A 15,335-nucleotide genomic window follows, 5' to 3' on the forward strand; every position below is an offset into this window, starting at 1 on the left:
TTTGATCCTGATCAGTAGAATTACAGAAACTCTTGAATGGAAGTTAAACAAATGGTTAAAAGAAACCATGTATAGTTTTTAGCTTAAAAATAAAAACAAACACCCTCACAAAATATCAAATGATTCTGAACCAAGTTTTGAAAACTATACTTTTTGAATAAAAATAGAAATGTACTTGCAACCTGAATTGACTATCCATTATCAAGCAAATTACTTTTTCATAGGCCAGGTAAGTTTTCAATCAGCCACTTTTGTTATAATGGGAATCTACTTTATCATCTCAAGGCATAAATATTTTACTGTAGGTAAGAATCAAGTAGTCTAGTCTAACTGATATGAACAAAATTCTCCCATGTTCCAAGGCTTATTTATATAACAAGTTCTTCTGCTGAAGTGGCCCACCAAAAAAAAAATACCAAAAGTTAACTTATGCAGTCGAATTCCCGCTCTCCTTCAGGAACATAAGGGTTCAAAAGAAAAAAAAAACCAACCCCCCCCCCCCCAACTTACCTGACCTGTTCCAAACCACCCTCTCCCTCTTTCCACAAAGATTTACCTCCTAGTTTCTTACAGTGATCTATCCCAAATTATTCACTTATTTGTTTAAATGCCTGAAAAGAAAATCTAGCAGTTGTTTTTAAATAAAAACCAATCTAATGATAGGCTGATACAAAATACCCAAGTGACCCTGAAACAACTTCATTATAAATACAATTCCAAGAATCTATAAAGCTGATCTAGAACACATCAACATCCATTTGAAAATTACATTTTAATTATGAAAAATGTAAGAAAATGTTTCTTATAGAAGAAACAAGTTTTTAGGCACAATATTTATAAATCATTAAGCCTTTATATGCCAGCATTATTGCTCTAGAGTGAAGGTCTAATTTCAGCTTTTCCCTCCCATAATTTCGGGATCTTATTCTCAATTTCTAAGTGCCTTATTTTTCAAGTTTTCCATGACCAAGACACCTCTGAAGTAATCACTAAAGATCTAAAATTAGGCCAATTACCTTATGTACTAAAATCTACGTTAAATGCAACACTGAAAAAAATGACCAAAGTTATTTTAAGTATCAAAACAGGTCTTTCCTATCATGTACCAGTACTCACCTCTAAGAAAACAAGTAATTCTCATGACATTATTATGACTATAGCATAAGCAAATGAGATTACACAATAGCATCTTAGCAAGGAAAAAATCTGAGAAAGCAAAGTAACAAGTCCTCTTGACGCTCTTCTATATATATATATATATATGACATTTTGTCTACTCAATAAATATCTTAACCTGCTTTCATGAAAATGCTTTTCCTTTACTCCAAACGTGATTGTACTTAATGGTGTTTGGTTAATGGTGGCTGACAATCACCCATTACTCAGACAAGGCTAATCACAGAATTTTGTTCTTTCAGCCTCTGATTAGCTCAAAGGGTTGGAAAGTAACCTAAGCCAGGACCTGACCTAATGAAGTCCATCCATCTCTGCCTGGTTTTTCAAATTAAAGCTGGAACACTTCTTCCTTCTCTAAATCAGGAGCTGTAAGGATGTGACCTAGAGCTGTTGGAAGGCATGTGCCCCGAAATTACATGGTGAATCCAAAGAAAAAGAGACCACATTGAGCAGCAGAGATAGCAAGAGCTGACTTGGCATATACACATGCCATTTTAGTCCCTGAGGTTGTAGCTTGTTCTGGGTTCCTACAGCTATTTCCTTTGATCGTTAACCACTCCAGCTTCCTTCTAATAAATCCAAGGCCGGGGAAAACCCCAAGAGTGAGGAGACCCATTCTAAGTAGAGCGCTACTGGGACCCATATAGACTATCCCACTAAAGCACAATGTAATGCTCAAGTCTTGTTTTTTGAAAAACATGTAAGAAAGAAATCTAAATGAAGCAGTCTTAAAATTAAGCTAGAGGGAGCAGTCATGTGTCCTGTCTAGAAACTTTTAATCTGGGCTGCCTGGGTGGCTCAGTCGATACGTATCTGCCTTTGGCTCGGGTCATGATCCCAGGGTCTGGGGATCAAGCCCTACATCGGGCTCCCTGCTCTGCGGGAAGCCTGCTTCTCCCTCTCCCGCTCCCCCTGCTTGTGTTCCCTCTCTGGCTGTCTCTCTGTCAAATAAATAAAATCTTTAAAAAGAAAAAAGAAAAAAAAAAAAAAGAAACTTTTAATCTAATCACAGAAACCAGAGATTAATTTAAATCCATTTCTAAAATGAAAAGTGCAATATGTGCTATTAAAGTTTCACTATCAAAACATTTATTCACTTACAGGAAGACTGCATTTTTGGTGTCCAGCAGGTTAGGCTTGAATAATACCAAGATAAAACATGAATGCCTTTCCCAACAGACTAAGCTTATAGTAGGCACAATGCAAAAACAAAAAACTACATTTCAACAACTTAAGTGCTTAAAATAAAGGCATCCAAATGCTTCGTGAATCCTAAAAAGGTAACCACTAACCTTGCCTAGGTTTAAAAACAGTGACAACTGAGCTAGGTCTTGATGGAGAGGGATAAGCATTCCAAATAGAGAAACTCAAAGTTGAGGGTGTGAAAGAACACAGGCTGTAAAAATTTGCTTATAGTCTGGCATACCAGAAACACAGCAGGGCACCGGTAAGGAAGCAGCGCATGTGACCACAAAGGTTAACCATGGCTGGATCTTTCATGAGCTTTGAATATGTCAAAGACTATCCTAAAGGCAATGGGAACCGTGGATAGTTTTTTTGTTTTTGTTTAAGATTTACTTACTTGTTTGAGACAGCGAGTGAGAGTGAGGGAGCATGGGTGGAGGGAGGGGTGCACAGAGGGCACCCTACATGGGGCTCAATCTCACAACCCATGAGATCATGACCTGAGCTGAAACCAAGAGTCAGATGCTCAATTAAGCCACCCAGGGGCCCCGAACCATGGATAGTTTTTAAGCAGGAATAAAACAAATCCAATTTGGTTATTTTTAAAAAATGTACTTGGTCAATAGTACACTAGAAGGAATGCTTTTAATTTTTTAACTTACTAGGTCATAGCCTAAAAGTACCCATGAATCTGTGTACCCAGCCTGTTAAGTAAAGCTTAACATTTTTACTACACTACCTTCATATTAAAAAAAAAAAAATGCTGCGGATATAACTGAAGATCCCTCACATACTCCTCAAATTCCATTCCCTTTCCCCCACAGAAGGTAACAGATTATGCCAAATTTGGCTTCTCCACATTTTTATACACTACTAGATATGTATCTTTTTCACATATAGCATTGTTTTGCAGGTCTTCAAATTTTAAGAGAAAAAACTATGAACCTTTACATAGACCTATACCTATGTATCTCTCTCTATATATATGTATTGTTCAGAACTTTGGCTCTTAACTTTTTATAACAAGGACTTCTAAGACTGAGTAACTACTGACCTTCTATCCCCCCAAATAAGCCCGCACAAAATTTTAATTTGTGGGGTATCACAGACTCATCCCCCTATTGTAGGAATCCCTAATACAAAGAACAAAAAAATAGGTTAACTACATTAGGAAGCTAGAGCAGTAATTCAGGTGAGAGAAGAACACGAGAACTAAGTCACTGAGGATGATAAAAGATCTTAAATAACAAGCATTTTACCCTTACAACAATCTTATGGAAACAGGCCTTACTTCTACTCTACATCAGAACCCCTTACACTAGGGGAAAGATTGCATTCAAGTGTAGGACATACTAAGCTTTAGTTTATCTACTAGACACTTGAAACTTAGAGGTCTAGGGATAGATTTCAAATGGCTGCTTTTTCAAAAGGGTATCCTTACATCAAAGATGTATTTTTAAAAATTTGATATGGCATTTGGCAAACTGAAGAAAAAAATTTCAACTGTACCAACCCAACTCTGTTCTACTCAAGGTGTACTTACTGGACTTAAGATCAATTTTCAATGAAGCACCCACTCAAAGAATTTTCAAAAGTAATTTTGCCTTTGGTTTTAACTTATGAAATGACTTTAAACCCTAAACTTTCATAGGCTTTAGGGACAAAAACAATTTGTAGAATTATATGATGAACTGAAACTGTTAGCTCTTTGCTTCCTAGTAGAGAGGAACAGTGGCAAGGACCAGAGAGAACAGCTCACATTTAGCACCTGTAAATCTTCATACTGTTAACCATCTCTTTCCCCAAGTCCAGCATTATTAAGGTGGGCTCTTGGCCAACTATTAAGACCACTAAAATAGCAAAGAGGTTGGCAGGGAGACTGGTACACCCTAGTTGCTAATGGCTCCACTCACGGTGAAGGGACACTAAAACGGACCAAGGGCATACAAGGACATAAAAAAATAAAACCTCACCAAAGTTAGACATCTCTTTGCCATGGCGTGTTCTCCTGGAGGGAATTTCCTTTTTGGATCATCTTCCTCTGAACTGCTTCTCCTGAAACCTTCCCGCACACCTGGCTAGCACGAGAATCCAGGCCTCTTCTCCCTTAGAAATATGCTTCCTTTCCATTTAAAAGCCTAAACAGACTCACAGGATAAGGAGTCAAGCAAATCTCTCTAAAAGACACCAAAAGTACAGCTTAAGCCATTGAGTATTCTCATGTGGAGGTACATAATTACACAGTAAGGAGTTTGACCATTCCTTTTCTGGGACTCATAAGAGAAAGTCTACAGTTTATCTTGAGAAAGATCTTTGATCATCTTTGATCATTACAGCACACAGGATCTCTTTGACCGCTGTTAGAAGAAAATCATGAAAAGGCTGAGACACTGGCTTAGAAGTCTAAACAGACTAAATATCTGCTTCTTGCTTCTCTCACTACGTCTTACTCATTTCGAAGAAGTGAAATGACTAACCACAGACTATGAAGAACAGGAAGCCAAGGTATTAAACACAGAGGTATACAGAAATGATAGGGAAGTATAAAAAATGGTCTCTGCCTTTAAAGAGTTTATAAATTGGAAATCTAAGAACTATTTATGAATAATGAAGCTACACAGCAGCCATGCCAGATCAGTGTCCAGTAAGGTTTAATGCCTCTAAGAATAACCATTTAAACATTCTGCTACGGGCGCCTGGGTGGCTCAGTTGGTTAAGCGACTGCCTTCAGCTCAGGTCATGATCCCGGAGTCCCGGGATCGAGTCCCACAGCGCAGGGAGTCCACTTCTCCCTCTGATCCTCCCCCCTCTCATGCTCTCTCCGTCTCATTCTCTCTCAAATTAAAAAAAAAAAAAAAAAAAAAATCTTTAAACATTCTGCTAAACATTCTTCCAATGATAGCCACCACTTGTATGTTAGATTAACATAACCAAAGTCAGCATTTATGAAAACAAAGATGATTACTATGGTAAAGCCAAGTTCATGGGTTCCATCCTTGAGTACAGTAATTATCACCATGTTCACAATCACCTGTTATCCCATACTCCACCATTCATCTTATACATTATCACACAAAGGTCATAATGATAGTAGTAGCATAGATACAATTCCTATCATCACTTTTGGGAAAACTCAGAAGTTCATGCCATTACTGAAAGGTAATTTCTTGTATTCTATTAAAGAGTCCATTTCTTTAAAAACTTTTGACTTAAAGACAAGATGTGTATAACTATGTGAATCAGCACTATAAAGACAGTCCTTGCCTCTTAAAACCTACACTGAGCAACAGAAAGTACTACCTTGGGGGCTGGATGAGATGAGGCCATGAGGTGGGAGGCAAGAAGAGTGCCTTTACAAGAAATTTTGAGGTAAGAATCACCCTCAAGGAGCCTTTACAACCTAGCAAAATATAAAAGTACATATTCAGACCAATGACAGGACAAAATGCAGTACACTTAATTGCCTAATTAGGCAGATGAGAACTGCTCTAATTGTTCTTATGAAGATCAGGTTTACCATGAAGCAAACAATTTTTTTACTACATTTAATGTTGTGAAATTTCTATATACCATGTGTAGACGCAAATGATAACAAAGGAAACAGCAAACATTTCAGAAATGTATCCCTACCATAAGTTATTTCAGAAGGAAGCTTGGCAAAAATATTATGGGATCTGAACAGATCCCATACAGTTCTTTATATAACTATAGACTTAAGAATGAGAAGGGATAGTCACTTTAAAATCATTTTAGTTTGAAATTTATAATTTCTGAGAAATCCTGAAAGTTTCTTTTAGCTTAAGGATTAACAGGTAAACCATGTCTCATTGTATCACTGACAATATATTAATTTCCTATTTAGTTGTAATTACAGGTGAGACAGTGTGCTTGCTCGTCTAATTAGACAAGATATAAAGAATGGGTTGAATGAATACTACTACCATTTTCTTTCTTTAGATCACCACTTAAATCACTTAAAATTATTCAAAGCTATTCTTCTGTAGGCACTATTCTAAATGAGCAAAACCAGAAAGCCAAATTTTGGTTTTCAACTTTGATACATAAAAACATACAAGACATTTCATAGATTTTAAAAAACAAAATTAACAGCAGTCCAGTGGTGGAAAACATCCAATTATACATTAGCTTTGAAATGATAACAAGGCTAGGATGAATGTGAACAAGTACTCTATCCTAAAAATGAGTAAGTAACCAAGTAGTGATTCACAAATGAAACCTACAAGGCCAAAATATGACAAATCCAGCTATGAAAAGTTCAAAGTCTGAATGATACAAGATTATGTTGAAAGTATTGGAGATAAAAATCAATGTTTAAGGGAAAGTATAGAACACTTTATTGAATTTTTCTCTTCCCCAAATAACAAGGCAGAGGGTAGTTTTGAGAATCTTATCTACCAAGGTTAACTTGGCTAGTAAGTTATTCACTAAACGCATCTGTTCTTAATTACACTGTTCAATTTTCAAATAAGATCATTGCTGTTGTAGCAAAACCAAATCAAGAACACAAATTTTCCAGTTAAAGAATGAAAATACTTTAACTTTGCTAATTTCAAAATAGTTCGACACTGAGAATTAAGTATAGTTAGAAAAACCACTCTAAAATGACAAAATCTAGTATAGGTAAAATATTTAAACTACCTTTAATAATAATGGGTAAATCTGACAATATGACTAAAGATTCCCTTTTAATTTCTTTTCAGTAAGTGTTTCTCATACTTGATTTATATTCTTGAAAGCTAAGTTGTGCAAAGTGACAAACACCTATTCGTTGTGTTTATGTGCTTGTTTCTTCCACTCAAAGCAGAGATTCTCATGGGTAATGACAAGGCTTCCTTATTTTTTATCTCCTGGGACTAGCCTACTGTGCCAAACAGAGCAAAACCGAAGTATTGATTAAATGAGTATCCCTAGGTCTGTGGGTCTTAACCAGAGGCAGGCCTCAGAATCACCTAGGGGACATTTCAAAATTATGCCTGTTCCCAGAGAAAATGATTCCATAAATCTGCTAAGATCCCATATACTATATTTTTTAAGATCTCTGCTCAATATCCTGATACATAAATGCAACTCATGTCAAAACCCACAAATATACAATGCAAAACCCAATCTAAGATTAGAGACTTTAATCTGAAAACTTTTATGTCAGTAGTAGAAAGCTAGTATCTTCTTTACTAGAAAAGGATCATTATAGTCAAAAGGATTTGGAAAATTTTCAAGAATTGACTGTGTATTAGACTGACAAGGGGTACTGAATCCTTGAATTAAGTAACATATAACCTAACAACAGATACAAGTAGTAGTTTTCCCCCTAGTTCTAGTAAGAGTATTCAACTTTGTATTTGTAGGAACAACGAAAACTACAATACTGCAGATGAGGATGATAAAAGCAATGTTAAAGTCACTCTTAATAAAATTAAACACCAAGGTCACCGTGATTAGCATCCATGAGTCACACAACCATCCCACAAATTTAGCTGGCTACAGAAGCACCTTGAGGGTCTTAAAGAAACCCCTGCAAAACCATGTATCCAGCCTACAGGCTCTTTGGGGATAAGTGTATTTTAAGATACCCCTAGCAATTAGTTGGCACCTGGTAGTTCCCATAGTCCCTGAAGAGATTAATCAAAAAGAAACTCACTCCTACTTTCAAAACTTAGGTTAGTGAACGGCTTAGTTCACAAGTTAGCTATAACCTGAGAGTAAGAGTAAAGTCAAATCCCAATTATTTAAATGTGAACTGGGAAAGGAAAGCAATAGCTTATCTCAGGTAGCAAGACCAAGTAACATTCATTCATTTGATGGAACAGAAATCGAAATGGTTCAGAATAGCAGAACAGCATGGAGTTTAAGAACTTAAGCTCTTGAGGTAGACTATCTGATCTCTTAGTCACTTAACTAGCCGTGTGACTAGACAAGGAACTTAACCTCTCTGTGCCTGTTTCCTTATGTATAATATTGAATGGTAAAGAGCATCTATCTCAAGAGAACTGTTGTGAGGATTAATGAGTTGATTCTTATAAAGGGCTTAGGAACAGTGCTTGGTACATAGTAAATGCTAAGTCCTAACTATTATTAGCAGTACAATAATGCAAAAGAAAACCTTTTTGATTATCAAAAACCTAAAGGATGACAGAACAGTTAAGACACATTGTGGAGCCAGACTGTGCAGGTTCAAATCCCAATTCTGCCATGGTATAACTCTGGGTGTTTTTTGACCTTTCTGTGCCTCAGGTACAGAATGGGGTAACAATTTAATCGTACCTACTTCCTTGAGTTGTTGTAATATTAAATGAGTTAATACAGGTGTCTCAAATAGTTCTGACACATTGCAAACACTCAAAACATTAATCCTCTAGGCTCGGCTCACATATTTTATGTAAAGTTCTTTTTAAACTTCCCCAAAATACAAGCACCATAGTTATTCTGTTTAATAGGAGTAGTAAAATAGTCTATGGTCCTCAAACACCACTAATCAACTTGGGAGTTCCCATTTTTGATTCTTGTTGTTTAATAAATAGCCCTATAAAACCATACTACAGCTTATTAAATAAATAATATAGTAGAAAACCAAGTAAGATTATTTGATAAGGCTGCCTGGTCTAAGAAATACTCAAAATACTGCAACGTAGCTTTAGGAAAAAACAAATCCTAAGGCTTGACCAGATGACTACTAATGGCTAAAAATATCCCAATGATAAACATTTCAATAAAGTATCAACAACGAATACGGACATCTTAATGTTTGGAATTTGGGGGCTTCAGACAGTAAATTCAAAACAAAGAGATACATGACACAAGAAATACTATACTAACATCAATGCCTACTTGACCTCATATTTCTAGAACAGAGGTCCCTAAATGAGCCATTTCCCATTACCTCTCTACTCACTAAAATTCTGTTTGGATCTTGGATTTTTTGTTTTGTTTTTCTTCAAGTTTCATCCTGTGATTCTGACACTAACAGCCAGATACCAAGCCACGTGCCTTTCAAAAACTTTCTATAGGTTGAATTAACAGTCCCACATAAACACTTTCTCCAATTTGGAAACTATTATATCCAGTTTCTGTATTACGCATATTTTCAAAATATTTACAACAGAAGACAATCTGGTATTAATGAAAGAACTAAACCAGGGAAGTTCTTTAATTAAAGTTTCTGAGGATTAAAAATAGTGATATTAAATAGCAGTAATAATAATCTGAGTGCCATGTGCTAGGGGCCTGTTCAAAGTCACACATTATCCTCTTTAATCCTAAAATAAAATCTAGAAACCTAGTTTTGCTCACTGCTGCATCCCTGGTGTCTAGAACATACTAGGCACTCAACTATTGTTCATACATAACAAGTATTCATTTTAGAGAGGCATACAAATAACTTGTCCACTCCTAGAACTCTAACTGGAGTATTTTTACCCCAAAGTTCACATTCTTAATTATATTGCCTCTCTAGAGCTTTTAAATCAGTAAGTGTTGTCACAGGAGTTGGGTATCACCTGTAAAAGAAAAAAAATCAATGAGACCTTCCTTTAAAGTGTTCTGTTCCACACACATAAAAAGCTATGGATCTGAAATTATTCCACATCTTAGTAACCTGAACTAATTCTCATATATAAAAGATTTTGATTCGTATTGAATGTTATATTCTTTGTATTAACTATGCTGTAAAATATGACTGTGCTTCTCCAATGTATTGTTGGCCTTAGAAGTGGTCAGAGATGCTTAATCCTTTTTACTTTAAATCTTAACTCCTAAAAATTTTTTCCTTTCCTTTTCTATTCTCTCAAAAACAAAGATTTAAGTTTATATTTCACATAAACTCACAATGACAATGCAATGATGGACTAAATCAAAATTCAAGATTTCAGCCTTAATACATTGCATGAAGATCTGAACCATCATCTTTCATAATACGTTTGGTCAAATAAACTCCAAAGTTACACGTATTAAATAAAATTAGGCAGCATCAAGTCTACTAAGTAAAGCCAAGTCCTTGCCATTCCTTCCACGTAGAGCCCCCTTAAAAAAAAAGTAACCCATCCAAACCGAAGTTTCTAACCCACAACCTCCTCTGTCTTCTAGTTTTAGTAAGGCTGAATTTATTCCATGACATTTTTTTCAAGTTAGCTGTAAATACTCCACCCTCCTCGATTGTGCAAGAATCAAACACACCACACATAACACAAGTTACAAAAAAGGGAAATACAGTCTCAGAGTTTGAATATAAAGTCTTGAGCAGGTTGTCTTAAGAGCTGTGTACAATCTGATGTCAAAGTTAACATTTAACAAAGAATATTATTTCATATTATTATGAAAGGAGATGCCGGAAAAAGCCTGAACCAGTTAAAGCAGCCGCCATCTTAAAATGCGGGATAAAGTTAGAGCAAGAAAATGAGACTAAACCACCGGAGGTGGAGGTTCCGCTTACCCCCCCCATCCCGAGCCTCGAAAAATCCTTTTTTTTCAACTTCTATCGATAGTTTATATCAAACCACGTTTTAAGTAGCGAAACAATCTTCTCCGAGAGTGTTATTAAATGAGCTGAGGCAAAATAGGTGCACCGAACCTTCCCTTACTGCCATCACACCCCTAGTCCCTCCTTCCCCCCAAAAGAAGGGAGCTTCCAGAAGCCTTTTACATCAGTTCCCGGTGTCCCTCTGATAAATAGCTTCCGGTGAGAAGTTTCTAACTACAAAACATAGAAAGTAGTAACATAGTGTCAGCCCATCTCCTCCCAACCCCACTTACTCTTGTGTAACCTGCCCAGAGTCGATGAAGTTTTGACTAGGCTCATTCACTACATTTCAGCCGCCAGGAGACTTCTACACCGACTCCCAATTATTCGGGACCCGCCAGATTTCAATGATCTCCCCTATGAGTTTCTTATGATTCTTCCCCCTAGAAAACCCAAGAGCCTTTCTCTTACAGCTGAAGTTTTTAAGCACCGAGAATAGGAAGCGCCATGACATCTGCGGGAGCGTCTCTGGTCAATTCTGACCCTCAAACAAGAATTCTTCTTTTAGAAGCAGAACCAAAGCGCCTGAAGTCACTCTCCCCCACCCCTAATTTGCACCGATTCCACCGAAACATAAGATACACCTCATTCGCCACAAGGGTTCTGTTTCTAGCTTTAAACCTCATTTCTTTAAAGTACATCTGCGTTTCCCATCCCCCAACAGAAGTGACCCAAGGAGAGACGTTTTCGTAATTATACTTCCTCCCCACCCCCACGCTTTCCTCCGAGACTAAGCCTTCCTTTCCTCCCACGACCCCATTCCCTTCAGCCCCACGGGTTACCTTATTAATCCGTTTCAGCGCCATAGTCTGTGCTTTTCGTCTGGCTCCTCACTCTCTCGGTGTGTGCTCAAAGGTCCGGCCAAAACTCTTGATTATCCGGGCGGCAGGGAAGGATTGTCTCTTCGTCTCACACCGGCTCTGCCAGACACAGGCGCCTTTTGCAAAAACGGAGCAGATCAGCACTCGTACAGGCCCCGGATGAGACCCTGATGAATCCAGGTCCCTTAAAACGGTCGCGATCCGGGGTGGGTGGGGTGGCGTGGCAAAGCCACCAACAGCCTCTATGCCGTGCTTCGGCCCGAAGAGGAGGCGAGGGTGACGGGAAGAGCGGAGGGGCGGCTACAAGTTTGACTTCCCGGCCTCTCGAAAGGAAGAGACCCGGGTGGGAGAGGAAGAGGCGTAGGAGAAAGGGGTGGGTGCGGGGCAGGGTCCGGAGCCCAGCAGAGGAGGAGCCGGGGCCTAGTCGGCGCTATGCCGGCGTCACTAGGGCAAAGAAAGGCTAGGGGGGAGGGGGAAACAGGAGACTCCGGACTGACGCCGGGCTTCTTTCGGTTTCTGCTCAAAGGTGCGGCCAGGGAGGGGAAAGAAATAATAGAGGAAAGACTCGATGTGTGTTGCTGTCCCCGCAGCTACAGCTATTCTGTGTCGGCCCCTGACGCCACCGTACACTCCGCCTTCCAGCGCGCTCCCGCACGCGCCCGCCCAGCCACCGCCACCACGCGCCCGTGCTGCCCCTGAGGCTCCGGCTCAGGCGCGAAGACGCGCCCATTCCCCCACCCCCTTAAACAGGAGAGGCCCTGGCTTCCCCAACCTTCCCACCCTACCCCACCCAACAGGCTGGTCACTCAAGCCACCCCAGGCCTGTATTTCCCCTCTTACCCGGCCGGCCAGTGGGCCGGCCTCCCTTCCCTTCCCCTAGCCGTCCACACCCACGCGTACAGAGGGGCCGGGGCCTCCCTCAAGCTGCGGCCTCGGCCTCCTCCCCGCGCGGCAGCTGGTGCCTCCCCGGCCCTACGGGGCTCACGCGCACGACACAGCCACAAGATGTCCGCTCTGACGGAACTACTGCCAGCTGCCACGCTCCGCCCCTCCCCCCTCCTCCTGCCTCTTCACCGCCGCGTATCAGTCCGCCAACGCCGCCGTCGCGAGCACAGGACGAATCTGAGGGTGAAGGGGAACGGTTTACTTCCTACGTCCAAGGCCGAGTTTATCTGTGCTACCCCCTTTTCCTTCTTTTTCGGAACAGCACCTTCTTACTAAACAGATCGGAGATTGGACTGGGAGGGCGGGGGCCGGAGGCGGGTCATGGGCTGGGGGGAAGGGTGGATGAGCGGCGGAAACCCTCAGATTCAGAGAAGCATCGAGAACCGGAAGAAGACCATGGGAGGAAGGTAATGGAAGCGGCAGCTGCGCGGTCGAGACTCACGCCCCTCCCAGCAGCGTCCCCCAATTTCCTCACTTGGTATTGAGGCGGCGGATCTCGCGAGAATCTCGTGGCTGGCTAGCAGGAGCTATAGCTCTGCAATGACTTAAGGGCAGTTTTGTGCGCTCTTCCTGATGGGGGCCCGCCCCCAAACCCACAAATTCTCGCGAGATGCAATAGGCACCGGCTCGAGTTGGGGCGGGCTGTCTCCTGGAAGCACCGCCCCTGAATGCTTATATTGGTGGGAGGGAGAGGAAATGGAATTCCCCGGACTGGTTAGAGCGCGCGCCGACACATCCGTCTTTCACGCGCCCAATCGGGAATGTGCAGTGGGAGGTACCACGGTCTAATTACTAGATGCCTTTAGTCCTGGTTGATCCGGGGTTTTGAAGTTTTCGGTTAAGCAGGTGAGCGATATTTACTCGCCTGCCCCGTGGGCTGGTTAACCAGTGGGAGGAGGCACCCCTCAAAATGGAACAGTCATTTTAAGTAGAACCCAGCGGACCGCTGATCAGCGCTCTCACGTGCTGAAATATAGTGCATTTCTGACCTAGAGGGTCAATGTTGAAAAGAGTGGGCCCATATAGCCCTTCCTAGAATTACAGCAGGCTAGAAATCAAATTCAACTATGAATTAACAAGGAGGATGGGGAGATAGGGGCGGGCTGTATATTTGCCTCGCCCCGTCCGCCAAGATTGAGATAACGGGAATAGGCTTAAAAACTTTCCTCCTCTTTCAATTTCTAGATCCACAGAGTTGCAGAACTCAAGAGATCAGAGTTTTGGGTCAGAAAAACTTGTTACTTAACTGAAATATCCGGGCGGGGCAGAAATAGAAGGATGGAATTGGCCTGTTTTAATCTGCCGGATGTAAAATATGGAGAGGGTGGTTTGGCTCTCTGTGTATCCTTCAGGCAAAGGGTAGTACGACATTAATTTTTAAAAGGAATAAAGGTAAGCGCTGACTTGTTTAAAGTTTTCTAACATTCCTTTCTAACCTAACGAAGTGGGTATTTTAAAGAATTAAATAGAAATATAAACTTGTTTTTAAAATATACTTAAAAATAAAAAAGAAAACATCAAGTTCTTGTTACAATAAAGTATTACCTAATAACTAAAATAGGTCTGTGATGAATGGGCTAATGTATACTGTTTAAGTGGCCAGAATGAGTGTCATAGAGCAATTAGTGAAACAGTGCTTCTCAAGCTAGTATCTATGTGAGTCACCTGAGGATTTTGTTCAGAATGCAGATTTTGATTTAGTAAGCCTTGGTGGAGCATGAGAGTCTACAGTTTTAACAAACTCCGAAGTGATACAGATTATTCTGGTCAGAAGACAACCCTGTGAGTAGCAGAGCACTAAAGTGCTCATCACATAGCCTATTTCCCTTCTTCCAAAATAATCTTTGTTCTCTGTTTTAACCGGTCTGATATACTTTTTTTTTTTAAGATTTTACTTATTTATTTGAGAGAGAGAGAATGAGAGACAGAGAGCACGAGAGGGAGGAGGGTCAGAGGGAGCAGCAGACTCCCTGCCGAGCAGGGAGCCCGATGCGGGACTCGATCCCGGGACTGCAGGATCATGACCTGAGCCGAAGGCAGTCGCTTAACCAACTGAGCCACCCAGGCGCCCCTAACCGGTCTGATATAGTAGAAACAGAATTAGGCAGTTGGGGCAGAGGATGAAATACAGGTTTGAGTTCTTGCTCTAATCTCATTTGGGTGATACTGTGTTGTTACCATCTTAGTTTTTTCCAACACTGAACTATACATAATAAGAGCTGTCCTTTTTCACAGGGCTGTGGTATGGTTCAGATGTTATAATGTATGTAAAAGGGTACTGTACACCTCAGTGCTGTGTAAACATAAGTTATTAATGTAACCAGTCAGACATTAACTGGCCATCATGTGAAACATGTGTAAAAATAATCATAAATATAGGTAATGTTTATGCAACAGTTGTCATGTGTCAGGTACTGTGCATATTAACTCCTTTTACAAATAAAGAAATTGATGCACAGGGAGATTAAGTTACTGATCCCAGGGTCACATAGCTAATAAATGGCAGAAGTAGAATTTGAACCCATGCAGTTAACTTCAGGGTATTTAACCAGTGGAGTTTCATATTGTCTTCTAGTTTAGAAAGTAGGAGAGTAGGATGTTTTATATTTCTACTTTCAGTGTCCTCTGAATCTCATTTCGTTTGGCTTATTTTTCCCTCTGTTTTGTTCTTTCAG

At 40.2% G+C, this 15,335-nt stretch overlaps 1 protein-coding gene and 2 long non-coding RNA genes across 17 annotated transcripts in view; 1 reads left to right on the forward strand and 2 right to left on the reverse strand.

Moving 5' to 3' along the window:
• UBE2D3 (ubiquitin conjugating enzyme E2 D3) overlaps window positions 1-15,335 on the reverse strand; it is a 73,612-nt gene that overhangs the window by 15,103 nt on the left and 43,174 nt on the right. For 2 of the 15 annotated variants that reach the window (XM_064584912.1, XM_064584904.1), the window contains exons 1-3: window positions 12,616-12,774; window positions 11,677-11,831; window positions 4,335-4,538 (exon numbers count right to left, since the gene is read on the reverse strand). In XM_064584912.1, coding sequence (XP_064440982.1) covers window positions 4,335-4,358 — 24 coding nt within the window. In that variant the 5' untranslated portion in view covers window positions 4,359-4,538; window positions 11,677-11,831; window positions 12,616-12,774. Of the gene's footprint in view, window positions 1-4,334; window positions 4,539-11,676; window positions 11,832-12,555; window positions 13,064-13,135; window positions 13,269-15,335 lie in introns of those variants that run through there. The other 13 variants (XM_045880667.3, XM_064584908.1, XM_045880665.3 and 10 more) reach the window with 10 other exon arrangements.
• On the reverse strand, window positions 6,461-11,670 carry LOC135363628 (uncharacterized). The gene is made up of 2 exons (XR_010409489.1): window positions 11,128-11,670; window positions 6,461-9,875 (listed from the first exon to the last, which is right to left on the reverse strand). It is a non-coding gene; the product is annotated as an uncharacterized LOC135363628 (long non-coding RNA).
• The window catches only part of LOC135363627 (uncharacterized), a 33,786-nt gene continuing 31,606 nt past the window's right edge, over window positions 13,156-15,335 (forward strand). The window contains exons 1-2 of the long non-coding RNA XR_010409488.1: window positions 13,156-13,506; window positions 13,846-14,052. This is a non-coding gene — a long non-coding RNA (uncharacterized LOC135363627). The remainder of the gene's footprint in view (window positions 13,507-13,845; window positions 14,053-15,335) is intronic.

This window comes from Mirounga angustirostris, unplaced genomic scaffold (assembly GCF_029215605.1).
Source record: "Mirounga angustirostris isolate CCGP_5_RB_7025 unplaced genomic scaffold, mMirAng1.0.hap1 SCAF_2, whole genome shotgun sequence".
Lineage (NCBI taxonomy): Eukaryota > Metazoa > Chordata > Mammalia > Carnivora > Phocidae > Mirounga > Mirounga angustirostris.